Source organism: Alosa pseudoharengus, unplaced genomic scaffold, assembly GCF_046254945.1.
Source record: "Alosa pseudoharengus isolate Yale_2024_CS ecotype anadromous, Long Island Sound unplaced genomic scaffold, YU_APseudo_1.1 YU_APseudo_1.1_scf_16, whole genome shotgun sequence".
Classification (NCBI taxonomy): domain Eukaryota; kingdom Metazoa; phylum Chordata; class Actinopteri; order Clupeiformes; family Clupeidae; genus Alosa; species Alosa pseudoharengus.
In genome coordinates this window covers 32387703-32405202 of record NW_027468630.1, presented here as the reverse complement: position 1 = coordinate 32405202, position 17500 = coordinate 32387703, and the positions used below count along the sequence as shown (strand labels likewise).

General features: G+C 44.7%; 1 protein-coding gene across 1 annotated transcript in view; it reads left to right on the top strand.

The window, feature by feature from the left end:
• LOC143126329 (neural-cadherin) overlaps positions 1-17500 on the top strand; it is a 158161-nt gene that overhangs the window by 66583 nt on the left and 74078 nt on the right. Inside the window, exons 8-15 of the mRNA XM_076288219.1 lie at positions 3891-4063; positions 6448-6616; positions 8358-8528; positions 8725-8897; positions 10339-10506; positions 12242-12491; positions 13544-13671; positions 17271-17457. Of these exons, the coding sequence (XP_076144334.1) occupies positions 3891-4063; positions 6448-6616; positions 8358-8528; positions 8725-8897; positions 10339-10506; positions 12242-12491; positions 13544-13671; positions 17271-17457 (1419 nt within the window). The remainder of the gene's footprint in view (positions 1-3890; positions 4064-6447; positions 6617-8357; positions 8529-8724; positions 8898-10338; positions 10507-12241; positions 12492-13543; positions 13672-17270; positions 17458-17500) is intronic.

Here is a 17500-nt window from a genome sequence, read left to right as displayed (position 1 = left end):
AAAAAACACACACATACATACACACACACACACACACACACACACACACACACACACACATTCATCTCACACTTCAATACACATATTGCACAAGCATCTCGACATCACAATGTGTACACTCACACAATTCAAAGTAGAATGTACTATATACACAGATTCATAATCTGTCTAATCCTGTCAAAAACCCAAGATACAAATTTGTTTGTACATTTGATCTGAATAATCATGCTGTTGTGTTGTACTTGGTTATCGCTTGTCAAGGAGATGGCAACACAGTAATGTTGAAATGATTACATTCGATGCATCCCAAATTAGATGACTAAAAAACATTTTTTTTTTAAATAAATCCTAGAAAAGGTGACAATGAAAGCATATTATTACCCTTGTACAATTGGGAGGATAAACAAACAAATATTTTGGAATGGTTCATGTTAAGGTTTACTGAGGGCTTGTTTTGTCGATTTTCGATTATCTTTTGTCTTTTGTTTTTGTGTGTGTGTGTTTGTGTATACCTTGATTGAAAATCCAACTCCATGGCATCAACACGAAGGCAAATGGTTCCTTTGATTGACTGCACAAATGAGTTTGGAAGATCTCAGGCTTTGCCTGAGAGGTTCAGCTTTATAAAGTATTGGTTATTGTCACTCCTTTGCTTGGCTCTGAAGCCTGCATTCAGCATAGAAGACCCAACTAGGAGAGAGGACACTGTTATCACTACTGCCTGTTACCATGAGCACCATCAGATGCTCGGCAGAAATCCAGTAGCCGTTTTGTCCAACAGGTTTCATATATGAAGCATACAAAGAACTCAAAATGAAAACTGTACTGTCATTTGGAAACGGCCAGTAAAAACGAAAAACATACACTGATGAAAAATATATAATATAGGAATACTGTATAGGAATCACTCTTGTCATGTCCAATACTTAAATCTGTGGTAAAGAGTGGTCTATGCTACTGTAGATGAAAGGGGCTGTAATTATGTGTGCTAACACTGTTATGCTCTAAAAAAAGATTTACATATATGAATTTTTCAAACCCTTATGACTTTTCCCCATTTGGACTCTGTGTCAAGTTGAGTGGAAAATATAATAAAATAGTAATTAAAAACTAAGAGCCGTGACTACAAAATATTTTACAACCCAGCAACACCTCCAGAAACTGAGTCCAAGACTAGGGAGTATATTACTGGAGATGGAAGCAGCTTGTCCTCCACTGCGAGGGAGGCTACATCATAAACAGCATACACCAAACTCCCGGGCAGGAAAAGATGGGAGTAGAGGAGCTGGTCTGGTGTCATTCTACTAGTTGACCTTTACTCTGTTTCTCAGCGGTCTGATTCAAATAATTGGATTGGAGCATTTTTTCTCCCCTGATCTCTCTTGCTGTGTTTGTGTGTGTTGGCATGCATATGTGCTGGTTTGGAGTGTATGAGAGTGTATCTGAGAGTGTGACCTAGCTGGATTGAATGCACTGAATGGCGCCTCGTCTCTGTGAGTGTAGCGGCAGAATTTACAGTCCCTGACAAAAGTGTTGTCAACCCTTAAGTTGTTTTTTAAGCAAAATACACACACTTATGGAGTTTTTTTGAGAACACAAACAAACCAGAACCATTTCAATAGCTCAACACAACTGAAACAACAATTGGTTTCAGTTGTGAAGAAGAATGAAGAATACCCTGAAAAGTGCACCATGTTTAAAGTGAAGCATGGCCATGGCCAGATGATACTCTAGTCCTATTTTGCTTCCTCTGGCACTGATAATCAGCTCCAAATATTTGGACATCCTTGGAGAAAACATCATACTGTCCATAGAAACCAATAGAAAAGAAACTTGAGTAAACTTGAGTCTATTGTCCATTAGAAGTGGATTGTTATTTCTCAGGAATGCTTTCACAGCTGACGTCTGACTACCCATAACCTTAGCACTGGATTTTAACAATGAAAAGTGTGCTTTTATCAGAGCAAAAGACACTTTTTGTGAAGGGTGACAAGACTTTTGACCGTGTCAGTTTGACAGTATTCACTTCCCGCAGCATTTTGGTGATATTTTATGTTGAATTTGGGGAAACCAATTGTGGTTTCAGTTGTGTTGAGCTATTGAAATGGTCCTGGTTTGTTTGCTTTCTCAAAAAAGACTAAAAACTAAAATTTTAAAGGGGTGACAAGACTGTTGTCAGGGACTGTGTGTGTACATGTGTGATGCTGTTTCTGTGCTGGAGCTCTCCTCAGTCCTCCAGCACTCCCTCCCCCCCGCTCACGGCATTCCCACAGCCCCCCCCCCCCCAACTCACACACACACACACACACACACACACACATACACACCCCTACTGCGTTATCACCCCCAGCCCCACCCTCTCGTCCTCTCTGTCTCCTCCAGCCCCTGACACCAGCAGCCCTGGAGCTTCTGATTGGAATTAGAATCGATCTCATATCCTCTCTGCCATCCACACACCTCTATGGCCCCAGCAGCATGTGCTGGAGTGTCAGTGCAGCGGGACCAGGGGGACCAGACACCTGTGTGTGTGTGTGTGTGTGTGTGTGTGTGTGTGTGTGTGTGTGTGTGTGTGTGTGTGTGTGTGGGCACCTCAGCTTCTGATGGAGGGCTCTTTCATGTTCCCCCTGAGGAGAGGAGAGATAGGAGGGGCGATAGCTGCTGGGGTGAGTGATAGTCCAGCCGTGCCCCCCCCTCCTCCCAGTACCCCTCCTGGTGTCTGCTGGGTCAGCCCCTGCCCCCTGGGCTCCCTCTGTCTCTGCAAATAAAAGGAGACTTGTTAAGCATGTCTGAAGACGGTTGCCCGCACACACACACACACGCACACACACACACACACACACACACACACAATCACATAGGCACACACTTGGTACAGGCGCATACATATACGGTATGCAAGTGTTTCAGTCACATACTTACTCACATTCGCTCCAAATGGAAATGTCATCAAGAAGACAAGACCATGTAAGGGATGGAAATTGGCCGCCCACACTCTCCTTCAGAGCGCGTGTGCACACACACACACACACACACACACACACACACACACACACACACACACAGAGTGAATACTCATTCACTTTCCCCAGGCCTCAGGAGAGGAGAAGGGTCGTGGTCGTTAGGAGAGAGAGAGCCCCTCGGCCGCAGATGGACGAGTGTCACCATGTGTTGCCGTGGCGCTGAGGGGACAGGAGTAGGCTAGCCTTTGAGCTATCAGCACTAGAGACTGGCGCTTTGAAGGAGAACACACTGCCAGTCAGGCAGCCAGTGAGGACATCAGGAGGTTGGGGGTATTAGTTCAGGTATGAGAAGGCATGCAGCAGATTGGGACACAGAGCTGATAAAAGAAAGGACAAACAAGCTGATGGACGTGAGTGTATGAAGGTGCAAATAAATTATTGAAGTTAGGAAGTGGGGAAAACAAGCTGTGAAGGGAGAGAGAATGACCAAATACCTGCCAGACTGTTTGGTCACTGAACCTGCTGTCCATTCATAGCTCGTGATCTCTGAGTGCTGCAAAATCTTCCAGTCAATCATCAAGCAGACCACTATGCTTAGGTCCACCATGGGGCCACTGATGCCCATAATGGGCGCTATTCATCATTCTCTTTTCATTCATCCTCTCACATGCCTTCAGCAGCACTGCTTAATCCAAGGCTGTGTGAAGCCACTTACAAAGGCATGTCCCCATAGAAATGTATGTATTCATGTGAATCGCCTTTATTTTCTCCACTGTGTGAGAAATGGCTTTTTGTGAAAGGCTATGAGATTGTCCTCTGTGCAGCGGAAATGCTGCTGTGCGGCACGCCGCTACGGTGTTCAGAATGGTCCTGCTAAGATGAATAGGTCGCCGCAGTAAATTAATAAAGCCTTGTAATTGGTCTGTGCAGGTTTGATCCGCCTCCGCTCCAGCCCGCCCCCGAGGCTGCAGGGGGTGGAATACGTGCTGAACGTCACGGCGACGGACGACAACGCCTCCGGAGGTCCACAGCCCCTGTCCACCACAGCCCAGGTCGTGGTGCGAGTCGATGATGTCAACAACAACAAGCCTGTCTTCGAGCAGGTGTGCCCTCCTCACCTTTTGTCTGTCCCATGATGAACTGTGATGAGAACTTGTATTGCTCATTCCTTTGCATCTTTCTCAGTCTTCCCCCCTTTTTCATATGAGTATATGTGATTAAGAATCCTAGTGTTCATGGTGGACCTGTTATCTAGAGATTCATTAAGCATTTCTGCTCCTCCATCTAATCCTATCACCCTCCCCATCTACAAATCTGCGCTTGGTCTGTTTACCTATCCCCTATCTTCTCTTCATCTTTCTCTCTCTCTCTCTCTCTCTCTCGCTTTCTTTCTGCCTCTCATCTTCACCTCCCTCCCTCTCTCTTTCTATCCCCTAGTGGAGTGATTAGCCTGCCCAGCCACTCTATTTCTAGATCATCTAAGGTTTTTTTTTAATTAAGCGTTTGAAATATGTGCCGAATCATCATGGGCCTACCTGCGTTCTGCCGATGTCTCAATTTCAAATGAGATGGGCTTAACCCCAGAGATATTTGGAAGTCTGGAGCGCTGCAGTCTCTCTTCTCCTCCCTCTTTTCTCTGTACCTCTGGGCTTTATGTGTGCCATGGAGCCTGCCTCTTGGCAGACCGCCCCCCCCCCCCCTCACTCCCTGTGTTCTGGGAGTGCTTTTGTCTATAGAGCCATGTCTCAACAGCGCGGCTAGGAGGTAAATGCGATTTAGCCTCCTCTTACGTGAGGTCAGGCGCTGTTTCAAAAGGATGAGGATGGCGTTTTTTTGCAGCTCCTTTTCAGCTTCCTTGAATTGGGCTATCTGAGCTTGTTTAACGTTATAGTTACGTGTGGAGACTACTATGCCATCAGCTTTGGTTACAAATTATCCCACGAATATCTACTCTGCATTTTTGTCTGCATCTCCTGTGCCCCGTATCTTGGCCTGTGTCTCTCAGTGCATCTCTCTCCATGCATCTGTGTGTGTGTGTGTGTGTGTGTGTGTGTGTGTGTGTGTGTGTTGCGGCGCCACTCTCGCCGCTCAGTATGGGAGCCCAGCAGGCAGAGAGCGGGAGGCTTTCATGTGAAGTTTGCGCCCTCCTCTCCTCCCCCTCTCCCCTTTCGTCAGCCCCTCAGGTTTTATGTGTTTGGCGGAGACTCAGTCCGTTCCTGTGGATTTGTGAACATCAGTGACTCACTCCTTCCTAAGAGGAGCGCCGTCTCCCGAGCCCCGGCCCCGTCTGTGCCGGAGCCAGGATCCGGAATGTTCCGAGTGAGGGGCAAAGGGAGCATTGCCTTTTTTCTTTTTTTTTTGTGTGCGTGTGTGTGTGTGTGTGTGTGTGTGTTTGTGTGTTTACTTGTATAGTTGCATTGGAATGGGGGAGTTTTTTGGATCTGCCAAAGGTGTCTTTCATCTCCCAGAATCCTCTTGGGGCATTAGCTTGCAGGATGAGCTCTGACCTCGGAGTTGGCTGCAGGGATGTTGCAGGAGTACGGTTTGTCGGATGGTTCAGGGAAGGGGGGGAGGGAAGGGGGAGAGGGGGGCACTAGCAGGAGAAGGAAGAAGGACGGTGGAAAAGAAGCCTTTTGTCCTTAATTAGATGTCAAAAGTAACCATCAAAAGGGCACAAGTGATTTGGGAATTTGGTTTTCCTGTCTTATTTTTTGCAATTCTCTCAATTTCTTCAGAGAATAGCTTAAAAATGGTATGAACTGGGGAGTTGGGGAGGTTTTTAATTACGTTATTTGGACTGTTTCTTCCCTTTCATCAGCCTTTTTTATATCTCTCTCACACACACACACACACACACACACACACACACACACACACACACACACACACATACACATACACACACACATATATACACACACAGACACATACACATGCATTCTCCTACAGATGAAGATTAGGATGAGGGGTAGTGTATGGGTGCCAGAGCATGGCCCAATTATCTCTGCTTTCTTGCTTCTTCCCCAGTCATCCACCTGGGTGGAATCGATTCAAGGCCTCTTCAATTATAAAACACAGATGAGCCTCAACATGGAAAAATATTGCAGGATTAAATAGATTTTTTCCGCTTCTCTTCCTCTACACTCTACACAGGGCCCATCCCTCCATCCTTACTGGCCCAACATACAGTACACTCCTCCTCTCCTCTCTTCCCCTTTCCTCTCACATGTTTCTTATGTTGTCCTTTTCTATTGGAGACCGAATTTCTGCCATTTAACTTCTCTACTACTCTTTTCAATGGGACGCATTACTTCAGACAGTGATTGCTGTCTGGTTCCATTTTAGTGTTTAGTCTTATCAGCTTTACTTACCCTTTCCCTCCCTCTCACTTTATTTCTATGCTCTCTCTCCTTTGCCTTACCTCCCCTTCTCCTCCTCTCTCTCTCTATCACTCTCACTCTCTCCCTCTGTGTCTCTCCATCCACAGTGTCAGCAGTATAAGGAGCGGAGTTCTGTCTTGGAGAACCAGCCGGCGGGGACATTCGTGGTGCAGGTGCACGCCGTGGACGCAGATGAGGGGGCCAATGGGAAAGTGACGTATGGCTTCATGCACCGGGACAGCACCATCCCCGCTTTTAATATCGACCCAGACACAGGTAGTCCATCAACACAGACACTGGCCAAACAAATAACCATAGCTCCTCACAGTGCTGCTGCTCTACCGCAACACCACACACACTACTCATTTGGCAATGTGGACAGCCTCATATGCAAATATTGCTTAGTTTTGGTGCTATGTTGTGGTGAGACATTATTGGTATAGTTAAGCCGTGTTCTAATATGGTGATGGGAAGAGGGAGTATATGTTAATGTCTTGCTGTTCAGCAGAGGAACTCCGGTGAGAATGCCATGGCTGTACTTTTTTGCCAGCTCTTCAGTTACTTAATATAGGTGGGCTATAAATGTGGGGATCTCTCAGTTGGATTTTTGCACATTAATTAGTGCTTTATTGGAAGGTTGTCCCGAAAAAAAAGTACCTATATGCCAGGACTGCAGAAATGGAAATAGCCACTACTGCTGTGCTGTTCATTATGAAATACAGATATGGTTTTCCTTACAATCGTGGCCACATTTTTAAGACCATCTTGAAAATGTACTAATTTCTTCTAAATAGTTAGTGCATCATTAATTAAACTGATTGCATGAAATGTCATCATCCTTACGTTGGCCTAATGGTAATCAACTCACAATTTTCAATGTAGTGTAAGTAAACACTTGACTGTGCACTTGGCTGTGTTGTTGCCTTTTCTAAAAGCCCAAGCAAATGGGTCAAAACGCCTCACTCGTGCACGTGCAGAGGGCACACATTGTGGTTCTTCACCAGAGAGGCTATTCTAAATGAGTGATTAGTGAGAAGTTAAAGTATTGTGAGACTGATGCTGACTATGCAGTTGTGAAATGAGCTGATTCAGGGACCTTCGTGGAGAAGCGTTCTGAAGTGTGATCTTAAACTCATGGCCACGACTGTATGTTACTTTGGGAGGTGTGTCCCTTTCTGAGTTACACCTCACAGAAATTGATGGAGTAGCTGATTATTCTCCAATTGACTGTGATTCTGTTAACCATAACCTTTCCACCGTCTGCCTGGGGTAATGGTGTCTGAAGTCTGTGTCCTCCCATTTTCTCTCTCTCTCTCCCTCTCTCTTTTTTTTTTCTCTCTCTCTCTCTCTGTCTGTCTGTCTGTCTCTCTCCCTCCCTACACTTGGCACTCTCTTCACTCCACCCCTTTTTCATATGCTAAAGTTCATGCTTTGAAGAGCTCTGCCAATTTTCAAAGTTCAATCTAATTCACTTTAATCACATCCTTTCAGAAGTGTGTTGGCAATCACACAAGAAAGAAAGGAACAGCGTTTAAGAAATCCTATCCTCTTCAAAGAAATGAATCACTTAGGAAAATATTCACTGCCCATCAATCAGTGAGCTTTTAAGGAATAGAACGAGAGAAAGAAAAGGAATGGAGAGAGAGGAAAAAGAAAGGATGGACTCTACATTCTACATAACTTCACTTTCTTTTTGAGCATTCACACACATTTTACAGGTTTGTCTAAAAGCTGTAATGGCTGGAGGTGTATTCTGCTGTCCATCACGCTCACAGTGTTATATTGAGAGAGACGCACTCCTGTGCTTTTGGAATAGGCTGCCGGTAGGAAGTTAATCAAACTCTGGCGCAGCTGTGAAAAGCTCGGTGGGATGCATCCGTAATAGAGTTCTGACATGCATCAGAATCACAGATCAGAGCCGCGCGGCGGACCGACGCTGGCCAGACAGCGCGCCTTTTGTTTTGTGCCAGGGAGCCCGAGCGGCCGACTGATAACCGCGGAAATGATTTGATCTCAGGTGTGATCGTCACGGCCAGGAAGTTCGACCGTGAGCGGCAGAGAGAATACGCCGTGACGGTGACAGCCACCGACCAGGCCGCCGACCCGCTTATTGGAATCTGCCAGCTCAACATCCTCATCCTCGATGAGAACGATAACAGCCCCAAGTTCGAGAACCTCCGATATGAATGTGAGTTCATAAAAATACAAAGATACACAGATATATGAAAATATGAAAATACACACTCACCTGGACCCACATCACTACACACACACACACACACACACACACACACACACACACACACACACACACACACACACACACACCTACACACACCAGCATCATTATTGGGGTATTCACTCTGTGCACTCTCATTCCATAGACTTCCTGCGTGAGGACACCATGACTGGCACAAGTTTTCTGCGTGTGGCTGCGCACGATGATGACTACGGCTCCTACGCAGCCATCACCTACTCCATGTCCAAAGAGCAGCCTGAGTACCTCCAGGTCAACCCGGTCACTGGCTGGGTCTATGTCAAACAGCCCATCTCCCAGGTATGTCCCTCGCCATCACCAAAGCACATCACATCAACATCTTTCTCCTAAAAAAAAATCAAATGCAGGACCAAGTGGAACGGAATGGGAGAGGGACACAAGGTAGGAAGAAAGCAGTTGGAAGAACATTTGCATTCAGCTGTCTTGTTCTTGTACAGTTCCATCTGGTTCAGAACTAACTCTGTATTAAAACAGCAGGATTAGGCACAAGTCAGTCCCACATGGAGTTTAGACCATATATATAAATATACCATACATATATATAAATATACCATATATATATATATATATATATATATTCCACTGCTTGGTTGAATTTCCCATTGTCCTATGTAATTTAGAACGATCATTAACCGTATGTTATTTGCACACCTATGAAGTAGATCCATTTTTTTGGCCGTATCACACTTGTATATTAATTCGCCAAACTCGTTGTTAAGTTTAAATGAACTGTCACTGCATCCGAGCTGTAAAATGCAGACGTTCAGAACATGGCAACATTGTAGCATATGACAGAGGTGGCTTTTAGCTAGATGGATGACAGCAGGCTAAGTAAAATAGTGATGTTTCAAAGCTAAAGTTCATCAGAATTTTGGGATACGCCCGCTTGACAACGGGAGAGATAGAACTAACGACTGGCCTTTGGCCGTAGCAACCATCCATTTAGAACTAGTAATGGTAGTTTGTCCTGCAAGTTGAGAATTTAGTTGATATGTGTCGGAAGAAATTAGTTCTACAAACAAGACAGTTTTAGCAATTAAAACGTTTAAATTGTAACAGGAAATGAACACAATGCATGTGGCAACAGTGGAATAAGCGGGAAAATGGACTCCACGGTGGTCTGTTCACAGAAATTAATGCACTTACATATAATTACATGTGAGTCACCTAGTTACCTAATTGTTGCTTAGTGCACTAAGTGCACTACTTCTCCCTTGATTTGAATACATATGTCTAGCTTGTAACTTTGCCTACAGGCTACACTGAATGTTTATCAGCATGGGATACTCTTGGCGGTGCTTTTATTTGTCTGTCTGTTAAGTAGTGTCATGTGGATGCCAAATTTATGCACAATCTGCCTCATGATCTGAAGGCATGTTTACCACACAGAGCCAGTGTGAGGCTGTTGCCATGGTGACAGTGGTCCAGACAGAGCGGGACAGTTGTGCCTGGGAGTAACTGGTGTGGCCGCAAGGCAGCCAGGCTCTGGTGTGTGTGAGGGTCCCGCATACACACGGCTGCTGTAAACTGTAAACCAGCAGAGGGGGTGTCACTTTGACATCAGTACACACACACACACACACACACACACACACACACACACACCCACACACACACACACACACACGCCGACAAAGAGAAAGAGAAAGAGAGAGAGAGAGACTTTCTAAGTGCTGAAGGGGAAAAGTAAAGTCTGACTGACGTGTTCCTTTGGTTGCAGAGATCCTACATCAGCAGGCAGATTTTCGCCACAGACGGGGGAAACCGAAGCAGCTCAGTGGAGCTGGCGGTCACCATCACCAACGTGAAGAACCAGCCCCCACAGTGGGAGAGGGACACTTATGAGGTGGTCCTACCGGAGAACACCGTCAGGGACACACCCGTAGTGGTACGTCATGCAGCCTGGCTAAGGCATTAGCTGTCTGAACACAACTTTTTTTTTTAATAACGGGACACCTTTTTTTACAGCACAGCCTTATTGCTGCCAAAGGCCACATGCTTGGTGTAATATTTAGCTCATGAGCTTGTTCGGAGCGAATTGCATATGGCCGATTTTATGGGAGGACATTTAGCAAAAGCAATTTGGGTTAAGTGCCTTGCTCAGCTGCGCAACAAATCCCGTCTGGAGTTTGAACTGACAACCTTCCGGTCCTTGCTATGGATTACTTGGCCATTACAATAGGGCTCAGAGCCCCATCGCTGCCACTATGCCCATTATTTGTGTGCTTCAAGCACTCCAAAAGGCTGTGTGTGACTGAATAAAAATAGCAATTTAAAACGTGCTGATATTGCATGGTGGGTTGCTCGTCCAATGTGTTTACGCTATTGTTTTGTCCATGATGTGCAAAATGCATTGCATAGAGCTATGCATCATATTCCCTAAGACCAAAGCCCTGCGGCCCTCTCAGATACTAAGTGATTTGTGCTCTGCTGGTCATTGCACTGCACAAAGCATTATACATAATGTGCTTCAAAACGCAGTGGTGTCATTGTGTGTGAGGTCCCCTTCAACCTCTACACTGATCACCATGACTCTGCTCTGAGGTAACCCATGATTGTCGTAACGAGCTGTAGCGTGGAAAACTGCTGCCTTTCTGCCTTGCTCTGCTGAGGGTCTCTCATTCAGACTTAACCTTGCAGATAATAACAGGTACTGAGTGTGTGTGCTTGTGGTAATATTCAGTTGACTTGACTTTCACAGTTAATACAGTTCAACTGCAGAAAGTGATCTTGAGCTTTTTGAGAACTTACTTTTGGTCTTCCCCTCTCCATGTGTCCTTAATGTCCTGGGACAGCCCTTCTCCGTTCAGACAGTCCATTCCCATCAGGCTCTTCTCACCCCACCCTACCCAACACAGCCCAATCCCCAACCCACCACCCCCTAGTCCAGCAGGGTGTCTATTTTTAAAAGCACTGCCTCACCCCCTCCATCAGACTGGGGAGAGGACCAATCACTCACCCTGGATTATTAATGGCCATTTACTCTGACTTCTTACCCCACTTCATTCTTTTTAAACCACTCCTCTGCTTCAGGATTGGAAATTAATTTGCCAGAGTTTCTCTGGATCCTTTATGGGCTATTAAGGCTGTTAAAAATGCAGATGAATATTTTATTTAAGGAGGAAGACACTGCTGGGACTGGGAAGGATGGATGTACAGATGGAGTGACTTGTATTGCTTTCATGGATCGACTGTAAAAAATATTTATTTTCTTGTTAGCTGGGGGTGTAATGGAGCTTGCTTCCCGTTTTAATTGCTAGGGCGAGGAGATGTTTGCTTCGCTCACTTTTTGAGCGGAGACAGATGATTAGGAGGGAGGTTTACTTTCCGTCTAACTGCCTCGTCTGCTGCCAGTGTTTTCACATATGGGATGACCGGTAATGAATATGCATGTCTGACCACGCACAAAGCCACAGGGCTGTATTCATTTTGAACCAAGTATGCAATTTTTCAAAATTTGTTTTTAACGAGGGCTTCAATAACAATTATCACATTTCACTGCTGGTAATTTGTACCACATGCAGCCTCTGTTGGCCCACAAATATGCATTTAGATTGCTTGGGCTTCAGGCAGCTCCAGCTTGTGTAAATTGCACATCTCCTGTCCTTGTGTGAAACCTGCAGACGGTCAAAGCCACCTCACCGCTGGGAGACCCCAGAGTGACCTATAACCTGGAGGATGGGATGGTGCCGGAGACCAACATGCCCGTGCGCTTCTACCTGACGCCCAACCGCGAAGACGGCTCCGCCTCCATCCTGGTGGCCGAGCCGCTGGACTACGAGACCACTCGCCACTTCACTCTGCGTGTGCGTGCCCAGAATGTCGCCGCTGTGCCCCTCGCTGCTTTCACCACGGTCTACGTCAACGTCACAGGTAATGGCCACAGCCTCGCTCTTTCCCAAAGAAAATATTGCCCTTTGGAATAGCACCATAAGAGTAATGTGATGCGCCTCTATATGATTCATGACATACCACCGTTAGTTCAATCCCTTTTTCTATCTCTTGAAGTGCATCTCTCACACAAGTTCTTTCAACTAATCAGTCCTGATGGTTCTTTAGAGACCGTGGAGGAATAATTAATCTGCCTGCTTTTTGCCCCCTACCTCATTTGCCTCCTGTGCTCTCTTCTTAATCTGGACCGCAGCAATGCCCACTGCAGAGGGCTCAGATCTAGGAGTGAGAGGCCAGATGAGGTCGGCTGCTGGGGAGAAAAAGGGGTTGTAATGGATTTGGCCCTTGTGTTTAATTCATGGATTAAGACTTTTTACACAGAGAAAATGAAAACCCTCAAGTCCATCAGATGGAGATTAGAGTCAGTTGACCTGAAATGAGCTATCCTAGGATGTCCCACCGGAACAGCATTTCGAGGAGAATCACTCTTAGTTTGTGCCCCACTTGATGAGTTTTGTGTCAAGTGAGTGCCACATTGATAATGCATGCTCATTTGAGGCAACATGTCAAATATTCACATTCATTTACATTTCAAAAGTAAAGGTTGTGCTAAGTTTGTGGTGAGTGATTGAAGGACAGCATGTAACCTTTTGCAGAGGATAATTTCCACCTCCTTTCTTAACAAGGAAAAAAAGGATTCTGTTTGCTTTAAAGCTTTAAAAAAAAAAAGAGAAATCCGCTCCTTAGAGTCAACAAGAGGCCTTTGATGTCCCTCAGAGTCTCTTGTGGCTGCATTGGAAGGCTCCTATTCATCACTGTCAACAAATGTTTAGCCAAGGATACCCAGTGGTGTATAAAGCTGTGACAGCTGAAAAGCTTTTGTAATTCAGTAGGGAAGAGTGGCCTTAGAACCTTATTAAAATGCCTCCTGACGACAAGCAGAGGGGGAGAGAGAGAGAGAGAGAGAGAGAGAAAAACGAGTGAGCCAAACGATGAAAAATCACTGCTGCATGTTCCTGCTTCCTGCCTGACAGATGTCAACGACAACGTGCCCTTCTTCACCTCATCCATCTACGAGGCCTCCGTGACCGAGGGGGCAGAGATTGGGACCCTGGTGCTGCAGGTGTCGGCCAACGACTTGGACCTCGGCCTCAACGGAAAGGTGAGTAAAGCTGACCACGTGCTCTAACATGCCGAGATCAAATTCCTCTGCAAACTGGACAACACTCATGTTTTAATGAGCTATTATCAGCTTTTACCCACTATATTAGAGCTCAACAACAGAGGAATTAGGACTAAGGTTGATTTTACTTTCTGCTGATTAAGTTAGTAAAGATTATAAATCCCTGTGAGCCTAGCTGCTTTGTGTGATAATATTAGCATTGCGTTGACGTGGCTAGTTGAGCATAAATTGGAGTGATGTTACACAGTTTGCTTTTGCTCTCTCAGCATCCTGTTTGATCTTAAATAATTGACTCTTGGATAGGCAGTAGCTTGCATAAGACTCTTATTTTCTCACTGTCAAGCTTATCTATGATTTCCGCAGTTATTGTCATGAATCCTTGCTTAGTCAAGTGAAATAAATCTTATAATTAAAAGCAGTACACTGTGACCTTCATAAACACTATCATAAAGAAATGTATTGTTACATACCTGTATGTTAATGTATTATAAACAAATGTATTGTTGCATACTGTACCTGTATGCCTTAAGTATTTTACTTTACAATAGTCTATGCGCATCAGAACAATATAGAGAATGTATCTACGTTATAGTATTTTGGACAAGCCTACAACAGCTGATGAGGGTTCTAGGAGTTTGTTCCTTCATGTTAGGTGTTAGATGTTTCATGACATGTTTGTGATGCCAAAATGAATTGGGGGTCAATGGAATGCTCATGGTCATGTATTAGCCTCAGACCCTCCCATAGGTGGTATGCTTTCCGAACGTCTGCCAATACCCCCTTGGGTATTCACCACTCTCAAGAATCAAACGCAGGACCCTCTGCATGATACTCACCTTCTCTAACCACTATGTTATCCTGTAGGAACATAGGAAATAGGGACTGAACATAGATACTGAACACATTTATGTAAAGCAGCCAGACTATGTCTAAGTCTAAGTCATTTGTGATGAGGAAGGAGTTGTAAGCTGTAGGTCAAGCAGGAGCATCCCCCAATCTCACCACTCAAATGCATGAGAAGGAAGCAATCCTTTTGCAGCCATCCACGTCCTCCAATTGAAGATAATCTAGAGGGAAAATGTATTCCAGCAGCTAAGAATCATGGCAGATTGCAGTTAATTAGATAGCCCAGAATGTGTGTTCACCTGCATGTGTGTAATTCCCCCTCAGTCTTACAGCCCTTGGCCTGTGAGGACCTCCATCTTCATTATACAGTATAATCAACTGATAGCACACACGACGCATATGAGAAGTAAAGAATAACGGAAGGAAAGTAAAATATTATGCTTTATTATGTGAGGTTAGGCTACTGTGTATGGAATCTTCCCGCAGACAACGATATTTTAATGCATCAGAAAGGATTAATCATTTTCAGGTCAGCCTAGATTTGTGTATGTATGGAAAACTCAGTATTAACAAGTATTTTATGATGAAGATACACCTGCTTTTACTGACAGTGACTAATCTTTCCTGAACCAGGGCTCCATCCATGACACTGTCATGCAAAATAAACTAAAAACACTGCAAAAATGCAAAGTTCAAGTATCCCTGTGTTTTTTATCAAATGAAGCCCTTAGCAATGTTCAAACTCAAAAGGAATAATAAATACAAATAGGGTCCATGGCATTCTTTTTTCCAATTTCCTTTTTCTGGTGTCAAATAGGTTATTGGTGTCTGGGGCATCTCAGGCCTGGTGTATGAGACTGCTAGATGTCAAACTTATCTAAAAGATAAACAGGCAGTTTAAGAAGACTGCAAATATTGTAGGGTAATGGCATCTAGGCTACAAACAAGTTGAAATACACAAATGACTAAACTGTTGTTGTCTTCGACTGCTTAATAATCCATTTGGTGTTTGCTAGTGGAAATGAAGTGGAAGTGGCAATTCAAACATGTGATCTGAGATGGCTCAACCAAGACACATGTTGATCAATGTGTGAGCAGCCTCCTTGGCCACTTTTCAAACCGCCTCTGTTTCCTCCAGCCCTCATTCCTCATTCCAAGTCCAAACAGCATAGACTACCAACTGCAGTATCAGCTGTATGGAAATCTCCGTGTCACCCATGACCCGCTCCGATGTGCTCCTGCCCCAAACTCATTTCCTGTATCATATTAGTTACGCAATAGATGGTTGCATAAGAGATTAATTAGAAACACAGACCCAATTTACATTCGCATTTTGAAGTTATCAGTGTTTTCTCAAAATTATGTGCTACAAAGACTGTTTATCTTAATGTATTTGCAATGGAGATGTATGCGTGTACTGCATTCATAAATAAATGTTTCGACTTCACATAATTTTGCTATTTTGAAGTGTGCTGTTTCGGCAGGCCTTAGTGTATATGTATGTGAGGGTGACTCTTAGATTGAGGTGCATACAATTGTAATAATCCATTAAAAACAGAAAATACTCCTAGTCAGGTCTATGTGTGCAGTCTATAGGCTCTCAGTACTGACCTAATGACCCGCTTATCCTTGTGTATGTGTAGAGAAGGCTGTGCATATAAGCTCCTTTTCTTTAAAAACTTCTCTTTTATTCTTTTTTAAAGTTTTTTTTCTCCTTCTCTCTCTTTCTCTCAATCTCTGTATCTCTTCTCATGCACAGTGTTCATGACATTTCTCTCAACCGTAGAGCCTCGCGATGTTTGTCTGATAATTGATTTAACTTCAAGGATAGTGTGGGTTGGATTTCATCTGCCCTTTTTTTTTACATGGAATGCTTTGCGAGCGCAAGGCTGTCCTTGGCTGTTTAATTAGTTTCACTGGCTTCAGTAGTCTCTCAATAGCAGACTCAATCATAGCGACTATGCATTCTCACATTTAGATAATGAATATCATTTGTGGGCGTAAATGCTAATGTAGTTGCTCCCCCCTTCTCTGTCCATTGAAGATGCCAGTTGTTTTTAATAACCTGACCCCCTACAAGCTTTTTATTATGGCATTACATTTAATTCAGCTTTTTATTTTCACTATTTGTGCTAATTCAGACAGCGGGGCACCATTTATCAAACATGTCGTGCTGTTTTACAGCGGCCGCTCAATGAATTGTATGCGATAATTGCTATTTGAGGCCGCTGGGGGCCATTCAGAATCAGCCTGGGCACCTCGTTGTCATTTCAAGCTTTTGGCGCAGCACTCAGAAGGGCTCATTGTTTCTCAGGTGAATAGGTCTTGATTTTCCTGCTACCTGCAAACTGGGAGGCAATATGTCTTTGTGGCAAAGAGTAAAAATAAGCACAGACTGAGGGGTCCCCCTAGGTTATTATTATTGGATAGAGCATGAACCCACACGTCTCCTGTACAACTTAATTAAAGTGGGAATTAAAAATGGGTTGGCAAAGTGCCTTAGTGGCATTCAGGGGTCACACTCATGATGGTAGGTGAATCATAAGTGTGTGTTTGAGAGTAGTTTCAGTTCAGTTCAACCCAGACACTTCTGCACTTCTCCAAGCCCTCTAGTTCTTCAGTTGAATTTCCTGAACTACCTTGAATATGTCAGAACAAAAATGGACACGCTTCTGACCCTGCACCTCTTTCTCTCCCTGTTCTCTGACCACCTTGCACCCTCCTGTCCACAGATATCCTACTCTCTGCTGAACGACCGCAGTGGGGACTATCAGTTCTTCCGCATCGATCCCGAGGTGGGCTCCATCTACACAGAGGCAGTGTTCGACCGCGAGACCAAGGGCTCCTACCTGCTGGAGGTGAAGTCAGTGGATGGATGGGAGTCAGCTAGGCCGGGCAGACATGGGCAGCCCAACTCGGGTAAGCCTGGCTCCAATGATCACCACAGTCTGGTTTAGCTCCA